The sequence below is a fragment of the Sceloporus occidentalis genome, unplaced genomic scaffold (genome assembly GCF_023333645.1).
Source record: "Sceloporus occidentalis isolate IW3139 unplaced genomic scaffold, rSceOcc1.0.p SCAF_42, whole genome shotgun sequence".
Taxonomy (NCBI): Eukaryota; Metazoa; Chordata; class Lepidosauria; order Squamata; family Phrynosomatidae; genus Sceloporus; species Sceloporus occidentalis.
Window position 1 is genome coordinate 8,293,422 of NW_028317022.1, and position 14,717 is coordinate 8,308,138.

At 38.0% G+C, this 14,717-nt stretch overlaps 1 protein-coding gene across 1 annotated transcript in view; it reads left to right on the top strand.

Annotated features, from left to right (window-relative positions):
• The window catches only part of LOC149289955 (cysteine-rich motor neuron 1 protein-like), a 309,795-nt gene that overhangs the window by 31,844 nt on the left and 263,234 nt on the right, over positions 1–14,717 (top strand). The window contains exon 2 of the mRNA XM_089490169.1: positions 9,222–9,395. Coding sequence (XP_089346295.1) covers positions 9,222–9,395 — 174 coding nt within the window. The remainder of the gene's footprint in view (positions 1–9,221; positions 9,396–14,717) is intronic.

Genomic DNA, 14,717 nt, shown 5'->3' on the forward strand with positions numbered 1-14,717 from the left:
GACTAACCTTTCACAAACATCACAAGATATAAAGTATTGGATGCTGTATAAATAATTGCCGTCAGAATTCTTTTTTTTTTGTTTCTACATTTTAAAGTCTTGCTTTACCCATGTCTGAGATTCTAAGTATTGCTCAAGGTCTGATAATAGAGCATCATTTAGAAAGGCATGTTCCCTCTACCTAGGAGAGATCACACAGCTGCGATAAGGCAATTTTATGTTATACCAATAAATAACCTAAAAGATAAAAAAAACAAATAAGCAAAGGGTTTTTTTAAGTGGTCTTACACCAACTCCAAAACGTAATAAGCAAAGGGCTTTTTTAAGCAGCATACAGAGACTCTTTGTATGCTACGCTATTGTGCTTGCATCTAGAGTGTTTTGGTGGTTTCGGAAAAAGAAAAATGCAATATAATTCTGCTGTTATCGTGATTTTCCTGTTCAGCGCAGACCCCTTCCAAGGCGCCTTCTAACTGCTTTGGCCTCCGGAGCATGCTTGACAGTTCCGGCATACAGTTTAATAGTTAAGCGTGACACTAATACTACCTAGTGTAGCTGTCAGACTCGCTCCCAGGGTTAGCACTGCTAAGTACCGCTGCTGTCAGAGTATGGATTTGCTGCGGATATCGCTAGAGGGTGGGCTGGAAATGTGTGAATTCGGTCAAATAACATTTAATATTTTAACCATTGAATGACAGCACATTTTGAATTGTTAGCCTAAGGGCTGTTGTGGAACAGTGATTGTGTATGAGCAACAAAGGTACAAGTAGAAGCGGCAATATGTGTTTTGGGTGGGTTTCTTCTGTATAACTCTGTCTATGCAGTTGTGGCCTTTTCTCCTTGTAACTGAATTTTGGTATAATATCTGCTGCAAACTGTGATATCTGATTTACGCCATATCTGCAGATTAACACAAGAGGTGTGTGGAGGCTTGGTGGATCATTATCAGTGGCGACTCTAGAAACAATATATAGGGGGGGCACACAAGATACCACAGTCAAACTGGGGGGGCATTAATAATTTCCACCAATAAATCATACCACTGAAAAAACACACACACACACATATATATATATATTGCCAGAAGTAATGTGCTATGGAATGATACTTTTGTTATTGGACAATACAATACTTGATCATTCAACATGGGAAGCCTGAAGCCACAATTTAGTACGACTAATCCTTGAAATCCTTTAAACAACACAATACCTAAACTTTTCCACTAAATGATTTCAGGGCCTAATATTAGTCCCTGCTGCCGATAGCAGATATAGATCAACACATTAACACACAAACCCAGCTTTGCATGTATAGATCAATTGAAAATCACTTGTGATCTCAGCACTGAAGGTATATATCAATTAAACAGAATCAGACATACAAATCCTGTATTTGCAGGTATACAATAATAGTATATGAAATGTAGCATTGCAGGTATAGATCAAATCAATACATGGAAACAGCATTGCAGGTATTAATCAACTGAACAAGACATACAAACTCTGTATTTGCAGGTATACATAAATAATGTATGGAAACATAGCATAGCAGATATGGATCTACAGAAGAACACACAAACCAAGCTTTGCAGGTACAGATCAATTGGAATTCACATAAAAACACGGCATTAAAGGTATATTTAAAACCCCCTAAATTACAGGGATAGATCACAGGTTGCACACCCCAACCACGCTGCCCACATAGAACCTGGCCAGCACCCAGATAACACACATAAGATTTGCCATCTTTGTCCCATATACACCCTACCTGTGTCATCTTGTTCCCCAAGGCTCAAACATCCTGCTAGTGCCATCTTTGCCCTTCCACAATTATACATCTATGATACACACAATCACATTAACTCATGCTCTACCTCATTCAGACAAATCATCCACATATTAACTCATGCTCTCCCTCATTCAGACAATTCATCCATTTTAAGAAACTACACCCCTTGGAGCTTCAAATGAGGGGCTACATGTATTTCTAGGACAAAAGTTGAGTGCACAAATAATGATGGAATATGTCGCTTTGGCTTGAAAATATATTTTTTCTAACCATAACGACATGTTCATTTGTGTCTTGCGCACTCCAGGTTTGTACTAGAAACACATGCAGCCCCTCATTTGAAGCGCCAAGGGATGTCGTTTTTGCAAATGTGTACTTTTTGTGCCATAATTTAACTTCCTACGTGAGCAGTAATGCTACGTCAAGGCTTCAACCCTAATTACTGATCATTCACATGCCTTTCATAGCTCCATTCACTCACAGAAGCACACGCCATTCTTTCCATACATTCACTCACAGACGCACACACACCATTCTTTCCCCTTACAATCCCAAAGAAATGATGGTAAAGGGAGAAAAAAAAATCACTTTTACAGCTAAAATAAGTTTTGCAGTAAAAATGCAAGCAGCTCCAGGGATGAGATGGTTACTCACGTACCGCACGGGCTAAATGGCTGATTTTAATAATATTTGCAGTTCATCAGGATTTCAAAAATTGCCTCCCTCTACCGTTGGCTAAATTTAACCCCATGATCAAAGGGATCATAGGATTAAAAATTAGTATCGGCCATTTTTAAAAAGGGAATGTGACTTTTTATAGCTATATGATCGCTGTGGTAACATTGGCTACCACAGTGATCATTTAGCTAGAATACTTAAACTTTTTTTTTTTTTTTTTAAAGTTAAACTACTTTATGTTTAAATAATTTAATTTGGGGGTCTCCAGGCAATTTTGATCTTTTTTATCTGCCTTTAGAGAACCCAATAATTTTTTTTACATTTTTATTTTTTTTAACTTAATATTTTTTATTCTTTTACAATCTATATACCGTTGGAAAGGTGAGGCGATTACCTTTCCAATGGTATATGTTGGGGGTCTGTAGATACAGGCATCTAAGCAGCATGCCCCCATACCTCTTTAACTGACAATTGTCAGTTGTTAATAAAGTTGCGCGGTGACGTCATCGCGTCATTGGGCGAGACGTCACCGGGCAGATCGGGTGGCCCCGGTAATGCCCTTCAGTGTGAGGGGCAGATCGCCGGGGTAGGTGGTGATGGAAATCCACAGACCTCCATCAAGGTAAGATAGTGCTAGTGACGGCATGGTGCCGTCGTTAGCACCTGACTGGGACTGCTAGCGACGGCACCATGCCGTCGTTAGCAGTCAAGGACTGTCCTGGGTGGTTACAAATTCGGCGGGGGGGCAAGGAATAACCTAGGGGGGGCAATTGCCCCCCCCTTGCCCCCCTGTAGCGACGCCACTGATCATTATGTAGACATAAGAAAAACAAAAATTTTCCACGTTCTCATGCAAAAACAAAATCAGCGGTCAACGACATGAGATATCCTTGGATGTACATGAAGAGGTTAATAGTGAGAGGGAAGGTATATCCAGAATTCAATACAAGACTATGTACTAAATAAAGTTTAAGGTTTTTTCAGCAGGTGACATGGGCTGAATGGTTCTTATCAATTCTGTGTTTCTAAGTAGCTATGCAGTAGCTCTAACAAAACATATATAAAAAAGATGAAATTAACTCTTAATTTACTAGTTTTAACTTGTAATTTCTAGTCTGATGGTTGGTTAAGGGGAGGCAAAAGACTCTTCCTAACAGAAGGGTCTAGTTGGCTAAATTATTTGTAGTAACAGTGGTAACCGTATTGGTAATTATCACACTTTTGGTCCTTTACATTAGTATTGCTTTTTTTTATGTATAACTGTTAAAGTTTCCAGCGTAAAATAGTAACCATACCACTTTGTAAACAATCTGTATTGACAATTGACACAACTATGTACGCATTCAAATGACAGTATATTCCACTGCTTAAAGTGTATTGGTTAGAATGAATGCTTATGTCTGCTTGTTTAGGTGTTGCCTGCAAATTGGCAGGATTTTCTCGACCATGTCCGGCCACTTAACTGGAGTCGAACTTGTACAGCGTACGTCAACTCGCTTTTTAGGAGAAAATTAATGGCAAGGGTAGAAAATGATGTAATCGTGGCTGGCTTCCCTGGCACAAATGTTATTAGAATTTCAGTATTTCAGCCAACAGCAGTAGTGGGACATTTCACTAATGCTAAAGGACAGTTTGCACCCCGATACAGATCATAATGCGCCCACAGAGCCATAACGAAATGTCTCTTTATTTGAAAAAAACGTTATATAGAGTGATCATATGACTCTCATGTAAACTGGGATTATCCCACCAGACCCTTCAGCTACCTGCTTTAACAAAGGCCTCTTGGAGACGCCAAGGCATTTGTGATGATTTCTGGTCTATAATAAGGATGTTCCTTTAGTATTATCAGAAATAACCAGTCTTGAGTCTCTATTTTGATGTTTTAATCATTTGGTCTCTCCGGATAAAGGACCACATTCGGTTGGATTCATTCTTTCCATAAGCGTTCACTCAACCTCAGGAGTCACAGGCTCTGCGGGTCAAAGTGCATTTTCGCTTCTTCTGGATTCCTCAACAGTGTCAGAAATCTTTGATGCCTTTTATTGGCCAACAAAGAAAAAAACATTCCATTTGTATTTTATAGAATCACCAGCATTTAAGGATAGATTCTGTTCATAAGTCATGACTCCCTTGTGGAAACATTTTGTGAACCCCCATCACAAGGAAAAGGCAAATTAATAAATAATAAACAGGTGTGGATCTGCCGCTAGAAAAAAAGAAACCCCTCTGTTTTACTTTTCTGATGGAAATAGGATATTGTGTTGTTAAAAAGCAGTTAATATATGTAAATTTGATGTGAGAAATACCTGGTTCAGGACTAAAGCAGAGCACTTCACTTGCCTGGAATGTGATTGACATGATATGAAAGAACATAAAAGCCTAACTCATAGCTATTTTGTCCCTAGGGGGGGAATGTTTCCTTTGGCCGCATTTACCAGTGGGACTGCCTCGTAAAGTGTCTTAACCCTTTCAGCGCCAGAAAGATCAACTCATCCCTCTGGCATTCAGTGTGTTACAAGTGCACAGAGAATAGAAAACATCATTTATATTTCTGTGGCAGGCTGTCTAAGCACGGCAAACATGAAACCATAAGGAAAAGATAAGCATGTTTCCTGTTTGCATGGGAAATGGAACAGTTGGGATATGATAATATAAACCACTCTGCAGTATAAATCTTTTAATGTTTTTTTTCTCCCCATTGTTATGATTATTCATCTGTGATTCCTGCGGACGGGTTGATCCAGTCTTGTGTTTTTATTATTCGCTGCAGTAAAAATTTCCCTAGAGAACGAGCTTCGTTCTTTTAGGAGGGCGCATGTTTTTAAATAGGCAAATACATTTACCTCTTACTTACGTACCTGGGACCTATATATATGAGTTGACCCTGAGACAATTTTGAAATGTTTACCCTTAAACATCCTCCTCTAAAGAGCCACCAATTGTAATGTCATTTTTTTACTAGTTCTCATGGAAACTCAAGAGATGACGCTGAATGAAGTCACCTATGTTTTGGCAGCCATGACAAACTACTCTGTTCGTTGAGGCACTCATCCTTGGTACCTTAAGCCACCTGCATTATGATATTATTTATTTTTATCTTCATATGGTTTCGCCCACATTAAGAGAACAGTATTGTGATGTCACTGTATGCTTCTCTCCTATGATCATGCCTAAAATGATGATACCTTTCTAAATGAACTAAACCTGAGAATCTTGAAATATTAACCCTTTAATAACAAATTACCAATATTCTATGAAGCACCTCATCAAATGTGTTAACCAAATGTAATTTATACCAGTCTTCATGGAAACCACTTTAAATTGGGTCATCTGCATTGAAACAGGGATATCAACCACAACATACCGGTAGCAGAATCATTAATTGGGAGTTAAAGCGTTGTAGAATAGGAAGTCAGTCTTTACCCTGAGACCTGAGAAAGTTCCAAGGTATGTATATTATGTGTGGTCGTTGTCATGATCCACCCACATTTGTCCCCAGGTCCACCCTATTTGTAAGGACAGACGTCATAATGGACATAAGCCTCTTCTCTTGGATCCGGCCTCATCAAGTCAGAACTTTTGGCAACTATGATATAAGTGTGAGATAAAAAAGTTTCAGTTCCAGACCAGGATACCTTGAATCTGCCATTAACTCTGAGATTCCCCTGGTTTTTGTCTGCAAACTGCTGAAAATATGAAAACCCAATATGGAACAAAACCCAAAGCAAGTTATATCATGAAGTATTTTTCTTAAGTATAAAGTCAATGGTTTTGGCTACTGGGTTCACCTTTGTGGCTTCTTAAAGTGTCAATACTAAGAGATAGGCTTGCAGCTACATTATTTGTGTTTGAATTGTTGACTTTGGGATATGATTTGGGAATGTAGATCTAGCTCCCCTAGTAGAATAAAAATTAATTAAGCACCTTCTGCCATAGAGGTGGGGAAATTAAATAGAAGCAGAACATGGGAGGGGAGGGGGCATGACCAGAATGAAGAAACTGTCTCGGAGACCCACAGAAGAAGGGATTCACCTGGAGACATACCTGGAGAACTCCCAGTTATGCTCATTATATTTTAACAAATTATGGCCCTAGAGGAGCATGATGTCTGCATACATTTTTAGTTTGCAGTAAGAAAGCATATAACAGTGTAGGTAGGGCTTGGTACGCTTTTGCTTCAGTCACCTCTACTGGTGTCATCCTCAAATGTAGTCAAGCAGCAATTATGGTATCTGCTGCTGTCATCACCTCAAAGGTCCTGGTAAAAGTGAGTGTCTGTCTCGCTGACAAGTCATTCCTCCATTTCATTGAATCAGATAAGAGAGTTTACATAAACATTTATTGCTCTCACTGTTTCAAAGTTTTACACAATCCGGAGGCAGGCTTGCATTGACCAATGAAAATTGCACACTCAAGTCTTTTACAGTCTGTTGTGTGAATGTGTTTTTTTGTATGAAATAGTTCAACTATAAGTTAAAACACAAGGAACCTAAACAACATTAATGTTATATGTAGAACTTTAGTAACTGGTATTTTTTTTTATACGTAGAATTTTTTGCCATGGTCCAACATGTTTCAGTTTTAATGTCGTAATAATCTCTATAAATTGAGCTGGCCATACTGCTAAGTTGTGTATTATTATTTACTTTTTTTTATATAGGGTCATTAGATTCTGCAGCTCTGTACAAAGGGTAGGCACAACATAACAATTAGTATATACAGTAACATAACAAGATGACATACAAAAAATAGGTGAGGAGGGCCACAGATCAAATATACTTTTAATTATTTAGTAATTTCATCACAGTCTTATATTTATTTTACGTTCTCCAATAGGGGTGGCTTGAATGTATGGTAGATCCCCACCTTTCTTGTACTTATTGTAAGCTTGTAATGTTTTGCCTTAGTCTGTTCTAGCTTTGACATACCCTTTCAGAAGCTCTGCGTGAATAAGTTGGTGCTATATAAATAAAATATAATAATGATGCATCTGAAGATACATTATGGTCACTCTCTCACGTTTGGTTTCTCAACAAGTTTTTATATAATGTTGATAAAATGGTTTGTTGACTTCAACTCTCACCGCCTTTGACTGGCAGAGTATGATGTGAATTGCAGTCCACCACTGCCGGAGCTGCAGAGTATTAAGTGTTTTGTAACAAACAATTGTGGGAGTTTAGTTGGTCTTGGCTGGGAAGGTGAAGGCCCACTTGGCCTCCTTCTCCTGTTTCTAGAAGAGTGTTTTGGATTATTGCCAGTGCTGCGTAGGTAGGATTTTTTTTCCCTTTTCCTTCTTTTTTGACATTCCAGTCATGTGAAAACACAGGAATTTGACATTCTGATCTCTATTTGGAATGTACGCTCTGGGTAATGTGGTTACTTAGGTGTTGGACGTTCATACAAGCATGTCACGCAATAGAACAGGAGCTAAAATTCAGAACTTACTAATGAGAGATTAGAATAGGTTTTTATTACTAGTTCCTTAAAACAGTCAATAATAAGGTTCCTCTGCGACTTGGAATAAACATGACACCAGTCTGAGCTGCTTTGGAAGACAAAATATTGTTAATTGGCAGACTCGGTGGGACTAGCAGTTCTTCTGTGCTGTTAAATTCAATATTTCTACGTTTTCTGATAGGTATTCCTATGTGTGGAATGTGATAACAGTGTCATGGCTTTAAGTGGCTCGCATGCTGGAAAGGAGAAGTGTTGTTGCATAGAAATGAAATATAAATACTCGTCTTGGGAGAATGCAGGACGAGGAAGGAATGTATAACAAAAAGTCAGGACGTGAAAATGAATATAGGGAAGGAAATGTGAAATACTGGGCCTTGATGCAATAATAATAAAAAAAAAAGATAGAGGGATTCCTTTATATATCTTTTTCCAGTATATACTAAGGCGACTACATGGGCTGCTGTAGAGTTTATAAATGGAATCTATAGTGAATTTTTCATAGGTATGTTTTAAATGGATGGCCATGTTTCCATGATATAGCAGGTAGAAGTAGAAAGAGAGTATTGTTAAATGTTTAATAAGCTCATGTGTGCATCTGCTTAATGTATCTATATAATAACCAAGTGGTATATCTTTCAACATTTCAGATGGCCAAAGGGAGACATTTTATGTGAGTGGCTGGAAAGTGTGGCTTTATCATTACTTATTGTATAACTTTGTGACCAACTATGTATGTAACTTTGTTTAGCAGTAGAATATTGTTTTTAATGCACACATACACTCATACCCAAAGTAACAGGAACATCATGGAGAGAAACAGGGAGAGCTTAGGATGGAGGTCTTAACCAGGGTAGTGTAAAGAGGGAGTTTCACTGATCAAAATTCATTCTATTGAGTTGTGGGAATACATGTTACGGGATACAGCTGTGGAGGCTGTACTGCCTCTTCATGGTCCTCCAAATGGACCAGTTAAGAAGATAAGAGATGTTCCTTGTAAGCGGCTCATTGAACATCGGCGAACTAGGGAGATTGATCACCCCGTAGACTTGTCAGCCAAGGCCATAATGCCCCACTGACTGCATATACATGCTACATATTCTTCAATAAATATTGCAGCTTTCCAGCCTGGCTGGGGAACTATCACTTCCATGATCTTAAGTGAGCCATGAGCATACTCAATGTCCTCTAGATACCTGTGTTTACATTTGCACCTGCATGAGATATATGAAATAGCTTTTTTATTCCCTGGCATAAAGAACTCCCAGAATGATCAAACTCATGTGCTTCGTTTGTAGATGAGAACTGGGATGATTACCAGCTTCATGGATTTGAGCCTTGCAATGAAAACTTTGTAACTGGTTGCAACATCATCAATGGGAAATGCGAGTGTGACACCATCAGGACCTGCAATAGCCCTTTCGAGTTTCCAAGCCAGGACGTTTGCCTAACAGCACTCAAAAGGATCGAGGGTAAGCAGTGAGCACTTTCTCCTCTCAATTTTTCATCGATTTATTTTATCAATAGGATATTGTGCTTCTTATGTTGTCTGACATTTCATTAATATTTGCAGAATTTGCTTTGGAAGGGGTGTACTACAAGATCTTATTGTGAAAAGTGGGGTTTATAGCCCTATTTTCTACAGCTCTATTGATTTGACACTCCATGTACTGTATTGAGAGGACCATGGACTTATTAACAAATATAAAAGAGCAAGGTGGTGGTGGGATGACGGTCTGACTATTTATGATACTTTGTTTCTATTCAAATAAATGGACAGTTGTTAGTGGCTGATGTAGTGGTTAGTGCTTACATTTCTGTCCAAGTAATGGTAACAACGGTGTGGTATTACCAAGGGGCAAACAGTGCCCTGTTATTGATGAATGCCACAATTTTTGGTCTGAATTAATTAGGTATTAGTGGATCCCAGCCTTTTAATAATGGATAATCAAAAATGATGTTTAGATGGGGACAGCAATTCTTGTAAATCATTGCCATTGAAAGTTTTTAAAGTGATTTTAAATATACAGAACAAGTACTTATACACAAAACAATATTTTTTTTAAACTTTATGACTTTCACTTCCCATTTTAAAGGATCATGGTTCAGTGATGGATGGCTTGCCTGGCTGTGGATGTCATCCTATTTGCTTTAGTGTTTTGTGGACTTTTAACACTTGACACTCACGCCAAAAGCTAGACATCGACTAAATATTTTTTTGCCAAATAAATATAGTTATGTTATCCACTACATAGGATTGTTGTACAAAGTAAAATACCCTCCATCATTCCTATTAAAGCTAAGTGTCATCCCTCTTCTATCATACCAGATGACCCTGGAATTCTCCCATTATTGGCTGATGATGGAGGAGGGAAGGCCAGTTATTAGGGCTAGGTTATTAAAGGGGTGAAATTGTGCAGTAATTTGTCTGGAAGTCATCTGTTCCATCTAAAGGCTTTAGAGAGTTCTCAGGTATGGTCACTTAAGAGTATTATTTTCTGGTGCCTTAAGCCTTGTGGAAAGGCTCCGTCTTTGGAAATCCCCTTGACTCCTTTTTTTTCTAATGTGAATCACTTTATTCCATAGCAATACAATTCACAATGACAAATGTTTAGACTGCAATTAAAGTGTGTATACATTTGTTTTTGAAAATAAAATACTTTGGCATTGTCCTGTATGACTTCATCGCATAAATAGTAATAAATATTGATGAAGTCACCAGGAGGCCCCACCCCCCTCAAACATATACCCCTTTGTTCACATAAAACATTTGGAGTTATGTTTCCTACGCGTAAATGACTATGTCAAAACTGCCTAATCTGTCCCTCTGCAATTTTGGTTTTAAAATCCGTCATTTTTGAGACATAACTTTGAAGTCGCCTGTTATATTGGCTGGAAAAGAATAAGCTTTTTTTTTTAATTATGTTTAAACACGTTTTAGCCAGTTTCCAACAAGACTCTTGCAGCGCGTTTCCCCAAAGGAAAGCCTAACATTATTCAGTACTGTTGCCACTGGTAATGTATGCTTTTGCGGATAGTTGGCAAGCAGTCTTAGGTCACGGTGTCTGTGTATTCACTTTGTGAAGCAGAAAATTAGCAGCTGCCAATAACGTATCTTAAGACAAAACAAGACTCTGACCTGGAAAAGATCAAAACAGCCTATAAAAGAATTGTTGTTGGAGAATGTTATGAGCTGTTTGAAAATAACCGTTTTTGCCGAAACTAGTGTAATATTAAATGCATAATTATATTTATGTGGCTTGGTGTTTTTGTTCTTGAAATTCTTAAAACCTTTATTTTAGTTAAATGCCGTTATAATTACCCCAGAATGTATTTGGCACAATTTTACATGTTATGACGTGCAAAAAAGGGTGAGATTTTATTTTAGAGCAGATTTCCAGCTTACAGTAAAGTTTTTGTTTGTCGCTGGTTGTGTGTGAGCATCAAGTTGACCAGATACTTCACAAGCACACGAGCAACAATTCTGATACATAGAAACGTCCCAGAGTACGTTATCGTTATCGCTCTTTCTCTTCTAGGGGGTGGTTTTGTGAAGTGGCAGGGGTAGCCTTTAGTGGGTAGTGAGTGGCAGTGGAAGTGGGTTTCCTTGTCTGCCATCTATTATTGTAGTTACGTTTCTTGAAGCAATAATATCTACAGAAGACACCTCTCTTCCCGGGAAGTAAAATGGTGGGTATGTGGGAAGTAAAAATAAGCCAAGGAGTTTGGACTACTACATCTGAACTTTTGATTTATTAGAATTGACAACATATTGACATGAGTCAAAAATGTCAGTTTCTATATATCTGCTCATAAGAAGTGGAGTATATTTGCCTTTTTGATATTACACCGGTAACAGCATATTGGGTGTTTCTATATATATGGGAATGAAGTACGGAATCACATTTAGCGGTCTTAAAAAAATGAAAAACAATATATTACCTGGAATATAAAACATAATTCACAAATGAGATATGAAAGCATTGGCTTACTTTTAAGTTTCATTTTGGTACGTGTACAGGGTGGAAAATAACTAGTTACTAGGGGAATATAGGATTGATGATAAACAATGCGGAAATTTCCATTAAATGCTCTGAAAGTATAGACGTATGTGTAATTATTGCGTTGCAATCAGGAATATTGAATGTGATGAGCAATTCCAAGAAGTGTTAAAAACATATGCATCAACATATTTGTGTGTTTCACTGTGAAAAAAAAGGTTAATGTGGGTCATTAAAGAACAAGGGGAATCATGGGATGGACAATATTTCAGAGAGATCATCCTGGAATCTCAGGTTTATTCATTTTTGAGAGTCCCTACCAACACAGCCCATCCAAATGTAGTGGGTTTTTCTCACGACAGGGAGCCTTGTTTACAAGCAAACCAAACAAGATTTGTTGCACCAGAGAAAAATATACTTTTTTCTAAATCTGGGGCTTCACCTACTTTGAATATGGCTGAACACTTTAGATCGCTCCTAAAATAAATGCAGTGGAGACTTCAAGAACTATGGCAAGACATGGAATCTGACACTAACTTGTTTGAGAATTTGTTAAGGTCCTATCCCAACAGACTAAAGCCTTTGGGGGCAGGCTGGAAGAGGACATATTGACTATTGACTTTGAAAGCTTATCCTAAGTAAAGTTTTGGACTCCCTTTATCCATTGCACTTTTGTTTGAACCTCTAGCAAATGGTTATTTTCCCATTGTATATATAAATTAATATATATAGTGTATGTGTACATTTAGCTGAGTAGCGCCTGAACACTGTAGGTCGGAAAACTAAGCACAAAAAAAACCCTCTACAAAATAGTATATAACATATGTGGAATTGTTATTGTTTGTCCCTGGCTTGCTAACTTTGGTGCTCGAGGCACAGACAGATAGCGATTTGCCTAAGGTGACGAGAATTAAGTCTGGGATTGAAGCCAGGTATGCCTGCCCCAGAACAGCCCCCATCTAGCTGGTTCTTTACTGGTTATTAGCTTATTCGTAAATTCCTATAACAAGTATTTTTAATGATAATCACACACTCTTAAGAGTAGGTCACGGTATTACTGATTTTACTGTGGTTCTTATTATACCCTCATTGAAGCTGTGTACAGCAAGTTCTCGATACTTAATATCTAAGGCCAATGGGTAGCACAACCTCATGGTTTAGGTTTCATTTACAATATCTCTTAAGGGGAAGGGATTAATCAATAGATATTGTTTGTTGAATGAAGACCAAGGAACATCATGTAATAGTTTATCTTTGGGAAAGTAATTGGGATTACATAGCAGCATGCTAGATAAACCTCTTCACAAACTGAAATCATGGCTTGACCGTGGGTAACACTTTCTTTTAGTAGAGGTTATTCACATTTTCTGTTTTTACTTAATACAATATAGCTGAAATAAATTATGTTTTAATTGAAGCTATTTGAACATATTAGCTGCCTGACTGCTGTAAAAGAAGAGCTGGCATTGCTACTACTACCTCCTTGGGTTTGGTTCACTAAACCATCAGTTCCAAGTGGGCAGAGCTGAGATGAAACATCCCACTAATTTGATTATTGTTTATGAAGGGCCATCATTCTTAGCCATCATTAGCACTACATGTTTAGTTTGTTCAGATGAGCTAGTTTAGCTTAACTCACATACAGTTCATAGTTCAGTGAATAAAGCCCTTTGTAGTGACCCTTAAAATCAGTAACCCGTGTTACATGGGACATTAGGAGGAAGGTTAGCTATTTACAGATGGCCAGGTATGGTCATGTATCCATTTTAGCACCCTGTTATGGATTAAGTAGATTCCAGTCTGTACACTATCATCCTGAAACTACAATCCTGTGAGTAAACGGTCTTGACTTTGGACCATTTGGTGGTTGTGGACTTAAATTCCGTGGAATGATAGTATTTCCCTGTCTCTTCTTAAAAAAAATTCTGCTTAACAGTTGAAGCTATTCCTCTAAAATGTAGTAGCCCTCTTCTGTATTCCTCTGTCTTTTTTACATCTCCCTGGGCTCCAGATTTAGTGGAAGTAAGCTTAATCCGAGGAAAATCATGCATAAGTCATATTGTGTGCGTGACGTTGCCTGCCGCCTGCTATCAGCAATAAACATGTGTTGGAATTGGAAATGGAAACTCCTGGGGACACAAATCACATTATGGACTTATGCTTAAGAAACAACACTACTTTTTACGTGTCTAACACGCTCCAGGACACACTATGCACATTGCAATCATTTTCACAATTCTTCTGTTTTCACCTAAACCATTCAAAGCAAGCCGTGGCGTCCAAATATCAGCAAGACCGGGCATGTGCAGAGTACAGACTCGAAATCATATTGTGTGATTGCCAATAATCAATTAGTTCTTTCACAATTACTGGTTGTTTGTTTTGTTAATTATTGTCCATGGGCTTATATGTATCATACATGGGTAATCTAAAAACGAATTGACCTTTACAATATTAACTCATTAAGACACCTTAACGTATATTCTGCGTGACTAATCTGCTTGTAAACCAAGTGGTGCTAAGTATACATAAAATTCTGTAGGTTAACCCTTTGCCTTCCAGGTAGTTGCTCAGAATGTGCGTCATTTATATGGGGACATAACAAATAAAGTGTTAATAGTATTACTGCCTTTTTGGGGGGCAAACTTGCAAGATCCCAGGGTCCAGGTTTTTTTCTAGGACCTACAGAGGCCGATGTACTCATTGAAAATGCTTTAGGATTACATCTTGATCTTTACAAAAGTAATTACTGGCTCTTTATTGCACCTTTCAAGAGCTGTAGTTTTTTTTCTC